The 17,140-nt window shown below is 35.9% G+C and overlaps 3 protein-coding genes across 7 annotated transcripts; 1 reads left to right on the top strand and 2 right to left on the bottom strand.

Moving 5' to 3' along the window:
* Window positions 1-18: 18 nt before the first annotated feature.
* Window positions 19-1,808, bottom strand: LOC143150295 (UBX domain-containing protein 1). The gene is made up of 7 exons (XM_076318471.1): window positions 1,646-1,808; window positions 1,522-1,575; window positions 1,301-1,459; window positions 971-1,222; window positions 689-905; window positions 426-606; window positions 19-296 (listed from the first exon to the last, which is right to left on the bottom strand). Exons 1-7 carry the CDS (start codon window positions 1,699-1,701, stop codon window positions 241-243), a joined length of 975 nt encoding a protein of 324 aa, XP_076174586.1. The 5' UTR covers window positions 1,702-1,808; the 3' UTR covers window positions 19-240.
* Window positions 1,809-1,989: 181 nt separating this feature from the next.
* Window positions 1,990-3,497, bottom strand: LOC143149904 (histone H2A). Its single transcript, XM_076317711.1, has 3 exons — window positions 3,335-3,497; window positions 3,049-3,256; window positions 1,990-2,589 (listed from the first exon to the last, which is right to left on the bottom strand). The coding sequence occupies exons 1-3, from the start codon at window positions 3,354-3,356 to the stop codon at window positions 2,412-2,414; spliced, it is 408 nt and encodes a 135-aa protein (XP_076173826.1). The 5' UTR covers window positions 3,357-3,497; the 3' UTR covers window positions 1,990-2,411.
* Window positions 3,498-6,544: 3,047 nt separating this feature from the next.
* LOC143149902 (oxidative stress-induced growth inhibitor 1) lies at window positions 6,545-17,022 on the top strand. Of its 5 annotated transcripts, none has more exons than XM_076317707.1 (7): window positions 6,545-6,989; window positions 13,381-13,467; window positions 14,318-14,784; window positions 14,958-15,208; window positions 15,431-15,696; window positions 15,822-16,235; window positions 16,337-17,022. In XM_076317707.1, the coding sequence occupies exons 2-7, from the start codon at window positions 13,401-13,403 to the stop codon at window positions 16,576-16,578; spliced, it is 1,707 nt and encodes a 568-aa protein (XP_076173822.1). In that variant the 5' UTR covers window positions 6,545-6,989; window positions 13,381-13,400; the 3' UTR covers window positions 16,579-17,022. The 5 variants fall into 5 exon arrangements, with proteins under 5 accessions (XP_076173822.1, XP_076173821.1, XP_076173820.1 ...); XM_076317706.1 differs by having other exon boundaries at window positions 6,545-6,993; XM_076317705.1 differs by lacking the exon at window positions 6,545-6,989 and adding an exon at window positions 9,208-9,365.
* Window positions 17,023-17,140: the final 118 nt, after the last annotated feature.

Below are 17,140 nucleotides of genomic sequence, written 5' to 3'. Positions count from 1 at the left end.
AAAATTTGAAGTTCCCCATTATTTTTAAGTGTATATTTTTCTTTTTCCGTTAATTTTTATAAATTATGTTATTCTGGAATAACAATTGTCACAAAAACTTGTATTCCTTATAAATTATTAATTGAGAATGCTTGGAATTAAAAATGCTGCCTTCTTAATAAACACTTTGTAGAACATTGTACACTGATATATTAGCTTACAAGTTGTATTACCCATTTCATAGCAAATAATAACTGATGTTTATGACAATTGCTGCACTTTCTTCTTAACAATTAAAACTGAGGATGGTACTAGGCCTGAAAGCAATCAATCATATTATTCAGCTAAGTGGACTTTTTTTCCTTCAAATGAGATTAGTAGCAAAAATGATATCGATACTATACACATTTCTCTGTCGAAACAGTTCAACCAGATCCATAACGTACCTAAAACATCTAATGGTGTGTCATAATCATCTTCTGTAAAAATTTTTTTTGGAAAGTTTGTCATTAAACTAAATGGAGCAGAATCATCTGTCCTATTCATTTCAATAAACAATACCACAGCAGATAACTGTTCTTTATGTCCAAAATTGTGCATCAATGTTTGTCCATTAGTAAGTCTAATCTAAAATGTTGAATATTACTGTTTTAACTATATACCAATAAGAAAAGCATGCATTGGGATAAATAAATATACAACTTATTACCTGTAGCTTTGTTTCACTATAATTTTTGCTATAAAGCGTTGTAGATGATGAAGGTGCGGAAGGAGGTGTCCTAGGTTCTTCTTTGGCATTAGCTCTGGCACGTCTAGCAATTTTATCAGCTTCAATTTGTGCTCTTACCTTTTGTCGTGCTTGTTTTTCGTCTTCTTTCTCTTGCCTCCTTTGTTCCATCATCTTTTTTGTTTCTAATTCCTCCCATCTGTGTTTAAAATGCAGAAGTAAATATGTTCAATACTCGTATTTTGTAAGAAACAAGTAACTTACTTTCTTCTAGCTTGAGCCATTTGTTTTCCTACCCGTATCCTATCCCTTTCCCTTGCAAATGTATCTATTCTATCTTGTTCTTCCCGTTCTTTATTCTTTTGTTTTAACTTTTCTGTTAATATTCGTAATTGCTCTCTTTTTTCCTCTTCTGTGAGTGGCTTCTTTTCTTCTGTACTCTCTGAGAATCTATCATGTCCAGTCTTTGTTGCATGGTATTCAACTTCTAAATTAGATTTAAACAGTTTTCCGCAACTAGATATACGCATTAGTTACTGTTACAATAAACTGGAGATTGTTTGAGAAACAATGCAAACAAATCTAATTACTTACACATCGCATTTCATAGATTTAGCAACTTCAGTTGTTGATACCTGACCACTGGCACTAGCACTGCTATCTTCTGCTGGTATTTGAGCAATTGACGTTGTCGAACTTTCTGCAGTAGGTTGTTCAGGCGATAGTTCTGCATCATCTGAATGAGCCAAGAGCCTAAAATAAAAATTATGATTGGCACCTAATGATGAAAAACAGAGTCACAGCCTTTCTCATACCATTCCATTGCTGGAACAACACCCTTGTTTCCAGTGATCTCTAAGGCCTTTTCCCTGAAATAAAATACACGACAAAATATTAAAGGTTATAAATACTCGTCAACGAATCGTTAAAGACTCTTACGCATTAGGCAAGTTGAAACCCATGTCGACGAGCATATTTATGTCAGTCGACGACATTTTATAACGTTTTGTGTTTTTAAATTAATGAATACTTTTCGTGAAAAAAATACTATTCGATACCAAGCGATCAAAAATTAAACGTCACGTTGAACCGACGCGCTACCTACACCAATTTATACGTTACAAAACTCCTACCGGGAGACGTTCTACCGGAAGTTCTTTACGTTCTGAATTTTAAAAGTATAATTATTTGAGATCGAATATAAACATTTCCTTTCATTAAATGTAGCAATAGTATAAAGAATATGGGTACACGAAAAATATTAAAATGTACAAAAGGCAATCTAAAGTGAAGATTTAATCATCCTTTATTTTCACTCTAAATATCGTTTACCGTCAACAAAAACATTTAACCAGTTGTAATTACCATTCTTTCTTACAATTCATAAAATATCATTGAGAATTCAATATAGAATCAGTCGAAAGAAAACGAAATGGATACATTAATGGAAATTAGAACTTAAATAATAAAACTTATGCATAGGTACATCAGATACTTATCTTAAGCTATAATGCAACATACTACTACATTACCGAAATAAAAAATTTAGTAATGGACCAGTAAATCGCATTGTTAACTCAGATAATTCTACAATGTATGTGGTTGGATAAGGATTGTAATCTCATACATTCTAGATATTTTGTTCTTTTAAGATTGATGAAATAAGGATATATTCCTAAAGTACTGTTAAGTTAGAAAGGTCAATCTAATATTCTTGAGATGCTTTGTCGCCTTTTCCAGATCCACCGGTACTAGTCTTCTTCGGCAACAGAACTGCTTGAATATTAGGGAGGACACCACCTTGGGCGATAGTTACACCCGACAGCAATTTGTTTAACTCTTCGTCATTGCGGATAGCTAGCTGCAAATGACGTGGAATTATCCTAAAACAGGAAACAGGTACATTTAGTTAGTACATTTGAAAATTCATATTGTATCTAAAGGTCATTGGTTAACCCTAAATGTATGTATTGATGTGTGTGCGTGTGTGTGTGTGTGTATATATATATATATGTTTAACTACAGATACATTTTTTTTGTCTTATAAACAATGGTAAACAAATTTATATCACTAAGCTTATGAATGTTTTGTAACTGTAATACAAAATACATGTAACTGCTAATACAGTTGACATAACAGTAGAAACTAATAAGATTTCATGTTAAATACAATTATTTAACAAGTTAAAGTATCAAGAAATTTTTAACAAATAAAATTTTCGTAAATAAATATTTATAAAAATATATTTATTTAAACGTGGAAAAAATTAAATATATATACAATGGCAGGAAAAGAAAGGGCAAGGAAAAGGGGGGCAGAAGGGAAGGCTTGCTCAACCAACCTCGTCTTCTTGTTGTCTCTCGCGGCATTCCCGGCTAACTCGAGTACTTCAGCCGCCAAATATTCCATTACGGCAGCTAAATAGACCGGTGCACCAGCTCCAACTCGTTCTGCGTAATTTCCTTTCCTCAAAAGTCGATGGATTCTTCCCACAGGGAACTGGAGCCCTGCCCTACTACTGCGGGTCTTCGCCTTTCCCTTGGTCTTTCCTGGAAGAACGTAAACGATTTTCGGGTTTTCCAGCGGCTCGTAGCGTCATATCGTCGCAAATGAGACATTATACTTACCACCTTTACCACGGCCTGACATCTTTTATAATATTTCCTCGAAATTTTTCTCGAACACGAGCAACGAAAGAACTTTCTCCTCAGAATATCAAACAGCGAATGAACCTCTACCCTGAACGACGACGGTTATGCGTATGAACGACAGATATTTTGGCGGCGACAGTTAGGTCGGCGCTGGTTTGCGCGGGAACGTTGTCTCAACTTCGGTGGCTAGTGGCGCTGCAATTGTAAGGTTAAAGTCCCTAGTTAAAGATATACATTACCTAAAAAAGATCATTTTACAATAACTTTTAAAACATAAATCAGTATGTAAAATTACTTATTGTAAATAAACTTATGAATTTTCAAATTTAAAGTGCGCATTAGATAGTTACTTTTCTCATTTTGCTTTTATAATATTTAAGGAACATTGACAGTTACCTAACTCGTATCATCAATTGTACACCCTGCAGAAATGAATAGGTTTTAATACCCAGAAAGCACTGAAAATAGAAACAAAATTTTAATTACATTAATAGTTAAAAACAAACAAATAACGCAAGACATTCGTTAAAAATTTAGGGTAAATAATATACTCCCAGTGGCACGGATTCGTGCCAAGTGAGACGAACGTCACAAAATTCTATCAACCCTTCTTCATGGTACATTTCTAGTTGTTGCATGATTAAAACTCGAGATGACGTAATTTATTCATAATATATCATTTCATTTGAATACATTCGTGTATTTGTCATTTAAATAAAGTATGCCAAATTTTTATTTTAAATACCAAAATTTATTTTTAAAACGCAATATTAAATGTTTAATAAATACTAGTATAATACTTGGATTGATACTGATTTTTATAACAGATTTTAAATATCGCCCAGCAATTGTCAGAGTTTGCCATTTCACAGTGATTAAAGGGATTCGTCTTAGGTTAGATGTATCGAAATTTATTCTTATAATGTAATGTTGCATATTTAAATTAAATAATAGTTTAAGCCCTTGGTGCTTGATAAAAAAAAAAAGCACGTGATGAAATGATATACATATTCAAGTAACGGGAAATAAACCGAACTATATACATTTCATTTTACATCGCAATAAGAATAATGTCCATTAACTTAAACTTACAACTTTTGCCAATATACTGAAACTGATTTTTTGTTTTTGTTATTAGTTAGTTTATTAATGGGTTTGATATCTCTTTGTATACAATTAAAATAATGTACAGAGCAGGTATATAAATAAAATAGTCTAAGAATATATCACAAAATATATTAAGATAAAATAAAATAAAATAAAACAATATAAAATAACAAATCTTTCACAGAATTATAGAAATCTTTATCTATTATTTAACTTTTACAAAAAGTTGATATAAGAAGAGAAAAAATTTAGTTGCTCGCAAACCTAAGTATAGATATATTAATTGAAGAAAGTAAGTTGGGAGACATAATCATACCATTTAGAAGTTTATAATTGAGTAGAAGATCTAGTTTAATGTATTGATATTCCAATGCCAGTATGTTTAATTGTATTTGTATTTTGGAGAAGTCATGATTGGTTACTGTTATAGGTGTTATTAAATGACAAACTGTTAGCCGCAGAAACTTATATTGGACCTTTCAAGTGTGTGCGTTTGGTAATGATAATAATACAATCAAATTTGGCATGCATATTTTAATTTGAAATGTTCCAAAGTATTTTATAGATAACACATTGTGTTTGAGTTTTTAAAGTACTTAACAGCCTTACTAATAAAACCAAGAATTCTAAAAATGGAACTACTTGTGTGTATAATGTATTTTTCAAAAGGAGAGGTTTATTAAGAAATAGACTCCTAAATTGTAAACATTATCTGTGGGTAATAGTAAAAAGTTGTGTATGTAGATATTATGATTATGCGAGAAATGCATTATAAGACATTTGTTTAAATTTAAAAATAATTTATTATGTTTGCACCTTTGTAAAAATGATATCTAATAAACAATTATTGTTCTACACGTTTTAAAACTTAACTTATTAGAAAACGTGTCAAGAACCATTTCTTACCTCAAATCTTGGTTAAAATTAATTTCTGTAGACAAATTAATCATTTATAATGTATAATTAATACGCTTATTATAACATTAATATTTAACACATGCATAAACGTTAATAACAATCGTGTAAAGGAACAAATATTCGTTAAAATGGTTCACCTTCACAGATTTTGCAATATCTTCATGTTTATTTATCATAATTATTAACAATCGTCGTAGGACCATAGTTTAATTACAAACCTGGTAATCGGTATTACTCGCGATTTTTTGTTTATGTTATTTAGAATATGAGGTATTACGAAGTAAAGTTTAAGAAAAGTTTGGCTTAGAAAATTTTATTTAGCTATAGATAAAAATGTAGCTAAAGCTTTGAAAATATTTTTAGTTCCATGTTGTTAAGGTTTTTCAAATTTCATCTATGGGAATGAATATTTATGACCGGCAGGATTGGTAGGACCTCATATCGCATACAGAGACAAGTTTTCTACATTACCAGCATTACCGACTTCGATGGTATAGTTCAATATAGTCCGTAAAATTACTTTTCTTAAACGAAAAGGCACTTGAAAACTATTAATACTTTATAAAGTCAATATTCCATTTTGCGTGACTCACTTTCTGTAACTTCAACCACCTATTTAATATCTCATCTGTGTATTCTATTCATTGTCCATACTTTATTTCGGTGGTACTGTGTAATATATTTGTTAGTTGCTATATTTGATTCAGCATTAGGTTCTGTATAGTTTTGGAAGCTATGTCCATCTAGTGACATCATACATAAACTAGTTGGGCTCCTTTAGATATGTAGGTATGTAGAGTACTTATACAAAAATTTTGCCGGTTGCACACTTCAAGGCTCCTTTCGTTCAAACGCATGCTTACATTACGTACGAGGTATTCTGTAATTCATTTCTGCTTAAATCTAGCTATATAGTATTTGTCAACTGTGGCGGGTGTGATATTAGTAAAAAGTGACCTGTAATATAAAAGAGAATAGTGTTTTGTCCTAAGTCCGTAATACATGCACGTCATTAACACATGTCTAATAAACCCTACCTTTGATGTTTAAACATTTCGTTTTTCTTGTGTTTAGAACATTAACATAGACCGATAACTTTTAAAAAACAATAACCGATCGTGATTCGCAATCTTTTGATATTGTAAATAGTCAAGGAGGTGTCGCCACATATGTAATAATATGGCGATATACTATATGCGTGCAACAAAACCTAACCTCGTGTAAAACAAAATCAATACGCTACGAGGTATGTCGGTACGGAAAATCTGAACATCTAATTCTAAGTTAAATTGACGTTACTTTTCGCGATTTTGATGGGAAGAATATTGGTCAACCTAAGGCAAATTTTCGGTTGAAAATACTAGTTAAATACAGAGTAAGAATCAATAAATTTGGTTCAAAAAACAAAACAATTTTAAGCAGAAATTACGTGTGGACTAAATGAAAACAAGTCGGAAATGATTCTTGAGAGTGATAGTAATCGACAGAAAATAGCTGATGATCGAGGTTCTGTGCAAAATGTCGTTCAACAAAATTTCGACGTGATGCATCGGATTAAAGTGCGCAATCCAGATTAGACAAGATGCCGTGAACACATAAAGGAGAAGTAGGTAATTAAACCTGTTATTTCATTCATTTTTTCGTTCTTTAAATATGTGAGTTGATATCGTCGATCGAAGGATCAACTTTATTCGTTACTATAATTTTATTTTCCGAATATCAATTCCATGCAACTAACTTTGTCCTGATGTCACGCTACACGTTATCATTATTTTCCTAACTTTTCTGTATAAACTTACGGAAGATATGTACTGTTGCGGTTACTGGAAATAAGGATAACGTTAATAAGTCTTATGTAAATGTGGTCTGGTTTGATAGGCATGTATGTACTACTCGACACATTCAACGCGCGTACCCTATTTTTAGTACATACCATCGTGTTTCCAAAATGACGTTTGGCATGAATTACGTAATTCTTATTGAGCCGACAAAATTTGTCCAGTCACGATAATTCTAGAAACATCGCGTTATATATCATATATCTAAATAGTATTTCTTATGACACTGAACTTAAGTGTGAAAAGTTATCGAGAAAATTAGTAACACGATCAGTTGTGTTTTCCGCGTCATTATTATATCGAAGTATTCTGTAAAGTTTTTAAATATTCGTGTTTCGTTATCGTTGGACAAACGAGTTTAATGATAAACGACAATTGTGTAGGGTAAGTGGTTACCATGAACCATATATTCTTTCGATTTTTTTAATTGTGCGGCAAATTTCTTTTTCTAACTGTACGAAGATACGATGGATTGACGATGTCGACTAAAAAATGTCTATCATTTTTTTACGTTCGTCTCTCATTTTTATACGTGCTATGCGAAATATTATCGAGCGCAGCTGCTCATTCTGCGATTGTGTCTACCAAGGCGTGTCCTTTTATCGACGAGGACCCAGCGACGGTCGGTCAATGGAAAATTATTCTTTAAAACAGATATATAATCGAATATGCACAAGTACTTAGCACAAACGAAAATCGACAAACAATATTTATTTATTTCGTTTACTAAATTGAAAAAATGTTCTTTGTAATTGGTCAACGACATGGATATACTTTAAACCGCGTAAAAAATAACCCATTTAAACCTTACATTCCATATATAGTCCATCTTTGAACAATATTTTTTCTATTAATAGAAAATGTTTATTCCTAGAAAATTAATCAGTACCGATGGCTTCGTTCCACGTTATTATTAAATTTTTTAAAATATAAAGAAATACTTTTACTTTTATCATAAATGGATTAATATGTATGTTGAAGCTTCACAAGCGTCGCGTGCATCTTCTCCCTTAGTCGACTAACTCTCGCACACTCTTACCGATCAAAAATTTTAATAAATCAAATCTTACACAGTGCAGACCAGACATATAGAATTTAATAAATACTCAAGCATAACAGATTCACTTTTATATAGTTTAATTATCTCTTCCTTATAGATACAGTTTTAGTACAAGTGCGTACCAGTCTTTTCAATTTTGATACACCCAAATTTAATTAGACGTGTAAGGACGCGTAACACCATGGTAACGCTTCAAGGATTGCGTGTTGCGTCAGTGTATCAGATTTTACGAAAAAATATATTCCAATCGAGATTTAAAAAAAAAAAGTCCAGATCTTTGGTTGTAAATTTATAAAGGTTATTCTGTGCAAATTGCCGCGATACTGAAATGAAAAAGTACCTGATAAAAGTTTCGGTTTCGTACACGTGTATTTGTTGAATAACTGAATGGTGAAAGGTATAACCGGTTTTTTACCGGCTAGCGGATTTCAAAAAAAGAAGAAAAAGTGTGCGCGATTTGACGCGCGATTTGACGCGCGATTTGACGCCCGACCTTCGACCGGTTTTGTCTCGATTCGCAGACATAAAAGTTACTCTCATTAATGTTGTACATAACGCCACATAATCGATCGTAACGCGAATAGAAATACGAATAATAATACAAATACAAATTCACTCGTTCTAAATACGAGATAAATGAAATGGTGTGGCACGTGCGCCGGTGTCTAGATCGCACACATTTATCATTGTTTCTGAAACTTCTTGAATTTCGATACAGACAAAACGTGCAACGTACGAATTTAAATGGTCTGAAAAGTTGGCTGTAGCTATTTACCGCGTTTAGTTTCCACGATTGTTGATCATTAATCCGCGTCAAAGTGTGCGCGTAATTCGTTAGAGGGCGTAAATTTATCGAAGAAAGAATTAGGTGTCGCTGCCGGTGTATACCGCGACCTTCCGCGGAAAAGGGAAGCGCGCGTTTCGCTGGCGCTTTAGTACGACGTCAATCGTTCGAGTAGCTTCATCACGGTTGGTTTCGATTTAGATCCTGTGAGTATTTTGTTTTTTCGATAAACGCGAACAACATCGGATCACGGATTACAGTGCTTGGGACTTGATTCTCTTTACGATCATCCACGACGAGGTAAATATTTATTTTTCGCAAAATGTAAGATCGTGGTTACGAATTACACACATTTGCGTCTATATAGTACGTAGTTGCTGTACTTCGACACGAGCTCGAAAATTCAGTGAATTTTAAATATTATGCCTGGATTAGAAGGATACCAATTGTCATGGTATCGGTACCAGTACTAGTAACCAAGTGGTAGCGGTAGAATGACTCGTTCTTACAGTATGAAGCAGGCATGTCGAATAAATTTTAATCCAATGGTCAATTTACATTTTGTAAATGTACAAGTATTTTATGGCGGTCAAAAATAGTTTGAGGGTCATTTTTTTCTTGTACCAACCAGTAATTGCATTGTCATATTACAGACAAATGTGTAAAGAATTGTAAAGACATTTTCCACGGAAAGAAGCAAAAGGATATATTCGTTTATAAAAAGACTTGGCTACATGAAAAGAAATTTTTGATCTCGCATAATATTATTTCTTGTTTTCGAAGAATATAGTTGTACATATTTAAAAAAAAAACTTTCTTTCACATCGTGCCATTAAAAGATTAATGCCCAGAGCAAATAACAATGCTTATATTTGAAAGGTTAAACGGGCCACAAATTTTAATGGATCGGGCCGCGTGTATAACATGCCCGATATAACACGTTGTCATACGGGTGTCATGACCTCGCTGGAGCCATATACGAATATAACGGTTCATTTTTCAAAATTTTATTCGATTCATAAATAAGTAAAAACTAACGTATAGCGATGTATTAAAAGTCTAATTTTGGTTGGACGAGTAACGGAAAAAACAGTCGTTTATCATTCTTTCGGCGTTCATAATATTTATCTACATACATATTTCACCCATCTCTATCTTTAACATAATCGTATCGTACGATAAATTGTGCAATATCATCCATGTTGCAATATCGTTTATGAAAGAATTTTTGTTACTCTTTCACAGTAAGAAAGCTATAGTCGTTAAAATAAGAAAATCAAATCAATGAATAATACTTCAAATAATGAAGCATTTTGGTTTACAATATTGTGGTAATTTCAACGAGATATAAGAAATAATTATGACGATAAAAAATAGATTAGCTGAAAATTATAGACACCCATATCTTCATACTGTTAACAGCTAACAATTGACCGTCATGTAAATTATTGCCATTACATGGCTCTTAGATATAATTGTTCGTTCTACTAGCGAATATCGACTATAACGTTCCACAGATATCCCGCCAAATTCATCGCATTAGAAGAACGTGATGCAAGACTATGTGGTCGGACACTAAGAATTATTTTTTAACAGCAGCAACACGCGATGTTCTGGCAACAGTTTGTTGTTCTAGAACTCTATCGATTTCCAAATAGTTCATGTTTGAAAAATCATGCTGACTTTAAACGGTACAAGTCAAAGATTGTTCAAATTATTTTTCAAAGAAAAATAATCGTCTAGAACGAGGTTATTCGGACTCAAATGATACATTAGACCGAACGCGGTGTATAATTCTTGGTCGACTGGTCTGTACTCGAATATCGATCGTTCTTCGAAATCGACCTTTCCGCATTGTTCGGTATTTGCCTTTAACCTGTTAACCAGGAGAGTCGGATTAGCTCAACATGTGTACTCGTTTATGTCTTTCGATATTCGTTCGATTCTTTATTTATTCAGCCAAAGATCTCTGCCTTTACTCGTGTAAATATAACATGATTAAATGTCCTTGAGTTTGAGAACATTTAAACACGTAACCGTAATGAATAATCGATTAATTGTTTAAATTAGAATTTGTATTTTCAAGAAATTGAATTATCGGTTCTCGTAGAAACTATCGAGTATAACTTACTAAACTCTTTAAACGGAATCTATTACAAAAGTTTCAAATGTGTTCTGATCGAGAGTGCATTGTATCCACTTTTGTTGCGAATCGATTTTCATTTTCTCGAATGTTTTGCCCATCAATCGATAGGAATCGAACGTCGTTCAAAAATCGTTGGCAATTCTGCCAGTGAAGAACGAACGATTCGAGTTATCGCGTGTTGCAGCGACGCGTGCAGATTGTAGATCCATTCTATCGTTTCCTGGAAAGGAACTCGTCGAGCCTCTCCTCGCAAGGACGCTACGGAGTCCACTCATACGTGTGCATAGGCTGTCGTTTATTGTGCGTGTTTCCTGTTCGTGAAAAAAAAAAACAGAAAGGCCGAGTTTTTTGACCTTTCGTCCTACACGAATTTGTTTTTTGTGCACAGTCTCGAGCACAGAATGTGTTATGTCGTGAGGAAATAAATGGAGAAACGGCAAGAAGTTCCCTTTAACCCTAGCTAACCTTGATCGTGACTAGCGTACGCATTTCTATCAATCGTTAACGTACATATTTTAGTACGCTTCGCTAGTTCGCCGCACGTTACTGAAAAACTATCTAGATAGACATTTTATCGTTTATGCATAGCAGATGGATCCATAGATGCGTTCACCCAACGCTTGAAAATACGTAATTCGAGTCCGTCACCCAGCTGCATAAGTCATTGTATTGATCATTCGAGCGAGCTTTCGTTTGATACGATCGATTAATATCGATTGTAACTCGCGTGTTAATTCTGGAACAATCGAGTCTAATTGTACCGAACGTTTTCAACGTTTCACCATTCAAGTTGCTTTCTTTTGCATTCGAGCTTTTCCTAGTCGTTTTATAATGTACATCGAGTGCGCAACGATCACAGAGAATTGTACAAGTTGCTTCGTAATCGATAAACATCGGAGTTACAAAGAGAATTTATATTTCTGGTATTCGTTAATTTTATGCAACTTTTAGTGAATGAAACTCGAAACATACATACATTTATTTGCAATGTGTGTTACAACACGCATACATTTATACGCGGAAGTGATTCAACCTGGTGAACGAACGAAAGTCCATCGATGCATCGATGTATTTCAGAAATTTTTCCAAGATTGCGTCTCACTTTGCGTCTCATCGAGATCACAAAGCATTTCGGATTAATCTAACCATCTCGAATTTAAAGATAATAAACGATAACATCTGTACACGATGCTTTTACCGCTTTAGGGTGAAACCTGATACGTCTCGAATCATCGGGGAACGTAAACAATCGATAACATCTGTACACGATGCTTTTACCGCTTTAGGGTGAAACCTGATACGTCTCGAATCATCGGGGAACGTAAACAATCGATAGACCGGTTCGATCGAATCGATTGCATAGTACTTTAAAATGACTGTGCATAAACGACGATCGAAGATAGTTCGTCGAATTGCCATAGATAGTGGAAATCCGTTGTCTCATGCGTGCGGACGGTTCAAACGTGTTGCACGATGAATTGCACAATTCAGGATAAAAACACAATTTTTGCGCAATAATTTGTATCAAGTTACAGTGTATCAGCAAGGTCTGTTGCGCAATGTGACGACATTGAGACGTCGCAACAGAAACGATGTAGTTCTTATAGTAAGATTACCTTCACACCGATTGCAAACACCGGTAGTCAAGGTGTAAAGTGTACTGAACGTCATTAATTAAGTCGTTATCTTTCCTCGGATATCTATGTCCAATAGAAATAAAATAACGTTAAAGAGTAACTGTAACAACAGTATCGAGTTTCGTTCGCGCTGTACAATCGCGCGGTATCCTTTATTTACTAAACTACCTTTTCCTGTTTCGTGAGTATCCACCTACGGTAAATTATGAAATTTAACGTATATTCCAACGATCGTACTTCTATAATACAATAAGAACATTATACCAGCTTTACATAACGGCCACGCTAGATTGTTGCTATTATTTTTTTATCGAGAAGATAACGTAAGTTTCTGTACCGCTGTACGTCGTTCCTTGCAACGACAAATAACGTGTTATTCCCGCCCTTCCGCGTGTTATTTTTTTTCTTTTTTCTTTTTTTGCTCGTTTACGTTGAGTACGACAACGAGGTGTATTAACTGCTTTTGTAACGCGGTTGGTTGGTTCTTATTCACGAGTCAATTTAATCGGAAGTTTTTAATCGTTTGTTGCAGACCTTGAAATCGGAGAAACGATGCAAAATTATTACGACGACGACGACGACGATAACGACGTCGTCTATAAGGATGTGGTTGTTATAGGTATGGTTCGTTTAATATCGAAACGCGCTCGATGATGTGCAATTCTAACGCATCGTGAACCAATTACGTTAATTCGCCTAAGTCGTCGTTAAAATTCCATTCATGCATCGTCGGTACAAGCGTTACGATCAATAACAAGAGAGACGATTTCTCTCTTCCTCCTCCTTCTTCTCCCCATCCTCCTTCTACGTTTCCTCTACCTTCTGTTTCTCAGAAATTAAAGATGTCAGGATTCAGGTTTGCCTCCTTAGTTGTATCGTTTTATTCGAATATTCGTTTATCGTGCGAAAGTACGTTAACCTTTTCGATGCAACTGGTGGCTTTACCGCGGAGAGGAGTGCTTTTCATCCGAAAAGACAAAACAATCGAACACGCGTGAAGGACGGGAGGTAATCTTCGAAACGAGTAAAAATACGTAAACGGAGCGTGGGAACATAACAGAAAGTCACTCGAGTTTAGAAACAGTTGATTTTATGTATTAGAATGTATTCACCGCCGGTAACAAAGCACATTCCGTGCGCGCACACTCGTTCGTAAGTATTCGGCATCAAAAGGGGTTAAGTTTCATCGCATTTGGGAAACAATAGTTAACGCGTTAATAGGAAGAAGGAATCTGGCACCGACGATTCGAATGATCGAGCAGGTTGGAACCATTGCGATCACGCGTTCTGAGAAATCCCTGTGACCGGATTCTTTCTCCCTTCGTGATCCGATTCGCAGATAAAATAAGCGTTTAATGGCATAAAATAGACGCGCTAAAAAGTTCCAACAAGGTGGGGGGGAGAGAGAGAAAGAAAGTAAGGACAGGAACTGATTCAAGCGCCACTGTTACACGGTGTGTTTGGTTTAGGAAATGGACCCAGTGGAATATGCCTCTCTTACATGCTTGCCGGAAATTGGCCGTATTACACTGGCGAACCGCATCCCGGAGACGAGATGCTCACTGCAAGATTGCACTTCAGCACAAGATCCGGAAACGAGGAGTGCAGCCACACAACAACGGACGGGGAGATTAGAAATGGAACGAGTAACCGATGGCAGCATCAAAAAAAATCGGAACAATGCGGAACGAAAAGTCCGGGAAGAGGATTAGCGCGCAGCACACGTTACAAACTTGAGTGTCTCTCTTCTGGGCTGGAGGGTAGAGTCGGGGCACGACCATTGGCTCTTCTCATGGACCAACTTCAACATCCCTGCGTGGATGCCGGCCTTGATGTGCCATCTCTTCTAACATGGGAATCTGCCGATCAACATCCCGAACACAAAGTGATCGATCACGTTGTACTCGGCAAGGATCAACCAGGTGGCGCTTGGCAGGTAACGAGACATTTATCGACTATCGATCGTGATTCCTGTTCCGACGAATGACAATCCATTCGGTATCGAGTTTAGTACAGAAACATTCAATGCGTGCGTATCCTTTATCTCGTGTCAAGTTTCGTTTTCGTATTTACGAATCCATTCGATGTATGACCACCGTTTGTTTGTAGGCGATGGATCCAAACGTATTGACCATCAGTTTGAATCGATGGATGTCGCTTCCCGATTTGGAGATAAGGCAGTGGGAGATGTTAATCGAATTCGAACAACTACGAATAACGAATTCAACGGAGGGTAGACCGCACGCGTTCCAAGAGAATCTGAACGCGTGTAAACCGATCAGCAGAATTTCCATTGGTACAGTGGCCGCCTATTACAAAGACTACGTACGCAGAAAAGGACTGGAGAAATTCTTTCGATGGTTCGTATCGCGATGTATTTTTAGGGCACGTATTTATATATTATATTTTCCCATTGAAACCGAGGAACTTTCGTATTTGATATTTTTTCTTTTTTTTTTTAGCAGAAAATACGATGTTTTCTAAATATTGAAATGTAAAGTTTCCAAAAGAACACCCTGTACGGGCACCGCGTGCACGATTTTTACTTGTGTTGACATCGCGCGATGAACATTGTTTTGCAGTGGGACCACGGTTACTTCGGTGCGACCAGTCCGCGTTTCGAATGCAGACGAGGCGGACAATCGTTACGGATGGATGGTGAAGGGATTCGAGAACAAGACTGAGAAGCTGTTCAGGTATCGATGTAAACAAGTTGTTCTTGCTACTGGTACTACGGATTTGTCCAACCGACTGGGAATACCGGGCGAAGATTCGGGATTCGAATGGGTGACACACGACCTGAACGATTTGGAATCGAGATTGGATCGTCTGGTTGATCAGCACCATGGTATCCAAACGCACATTTTTTTTTCGTCATTTTTCACCGAACACATTCGATGTGTTGCAATCGTAACAATAGTAACGACCTAACCTGAACTGACTCCCCTGAGCGATCGATTGGTTCGATTATAGACGAACTTGCGGAACGAGTCGAGCCCGTCTTGGTAATCGGTGCCGGACTAAGCGCCGCAGATGCAATAATAGCAGCACGTTTTCGAGGCATACCCGTATTACACGTATTCCAAGACTCGTCGACCGAACAGGACAAACCGAAGGCTCAACGAATACATCACACCAAGTATGATAGATTGCAGGAGCTTCCCAGTTCCATGTATCCTGAATATCATAAGGTTTACGAGATGATGGCCGATGGTGGTACCAACTATCCATTGTACAGAGCACTACAAGGATACACGCTGGTCGGGTTCAATGGAAATGAAAACAATGGTATGAATATCGATGAACCCGACAGACGAGTGGTCACACTTTTAGCCCCGGATGGACAACTAAAATTGTTTCGAGTTTCAATCGTAGTGATACTCATCGGTACGTCTTGCGTGAATACCTTACGCGATCATCTACGCGATTATTTATGCGAGTACTTAATTATGGTTCTAGAAAATTACAAAGAAATACTTTATTCACAGGGTATAAGCCTGACCTGTCCTATCTAGAAGCCGGTGGTATCAGCCTCGGAAGGCACCCCAACAAACCTATAAACAGTAAATCGAATCCAATCGAGGTCGATGATTTTACATACGAGGTGACTAAAGCACCGAGAACCGGTCTGTACGCTCTAGGTCCGTTGGTCGGTGATAACTTTGTACGTTACATACTCGGAGGAGCGTTCGGAATTTTAGCTCATATTTTGAATATGTCCACGACCTGAAGCGTGTTTTCGAATTTTACAATTTAAATTCGCGTAACTTCTCGGTCTCGGTTGTTTCACGTTCAGAAATCGTCGATAGCGAACGTATAACAAGGTAACTAGTATGCACTACGCGTACGTCACAGTTCAAAAGTCACTGTCATAAGTGTTCTATTTTCTTTTCCTTTTTTTTACATTGTTTATAAAGAATCGGTACGCGTTCCTGTATACAAATTCAAGAATGTCTCGCTTTCTCGAAATTGAAACGAAATTTCAGTTACTCTATTACGTCGAACGTAATTCTTCCGTCAGTTCCTCGTTTAGATAAAGATGTGTACCGTGCTCGGGGAAAAGGATAAGAGATTTTGTAATTGCGACATTTTCTGCTTTAAATTTGAAAGAGGGAAATCCTGTCATGTGTAGTTAATGTGATACAATAAAATTGGCACGACGTTGCTAACAGGATTTAGTGCATTCCATTTATTAAAATAAACGTTATTGCGGTACTTTGAGCGAAGTTGTGTCTTGAATTAATTTGAACACGTTTAAATTTGTATCGATTCTTTTCTCGAATTTCTTTGAA

Source organism: Ptiloglossa arizonensis, chromosome 8, assembly GCF_051014685.1.
Source record: "Ptiloglossa arizonensis isolate GNS036 chromosome 8, iyPtiAriz1_principal, whole genome shotgun sequence".
Lineage (NCBI taxonomy): Eukaryota > Metazoa > Arthropoda > Insecta > Hymenoptera > Colletidae > Ptiloglossa > Ptiloglossa arizonensis.
The sequence above is the reverse complement of the archived record's forward strand: the minus strand, read 5'-3'. Positions and strand labels throughout refer to the sequence as shown.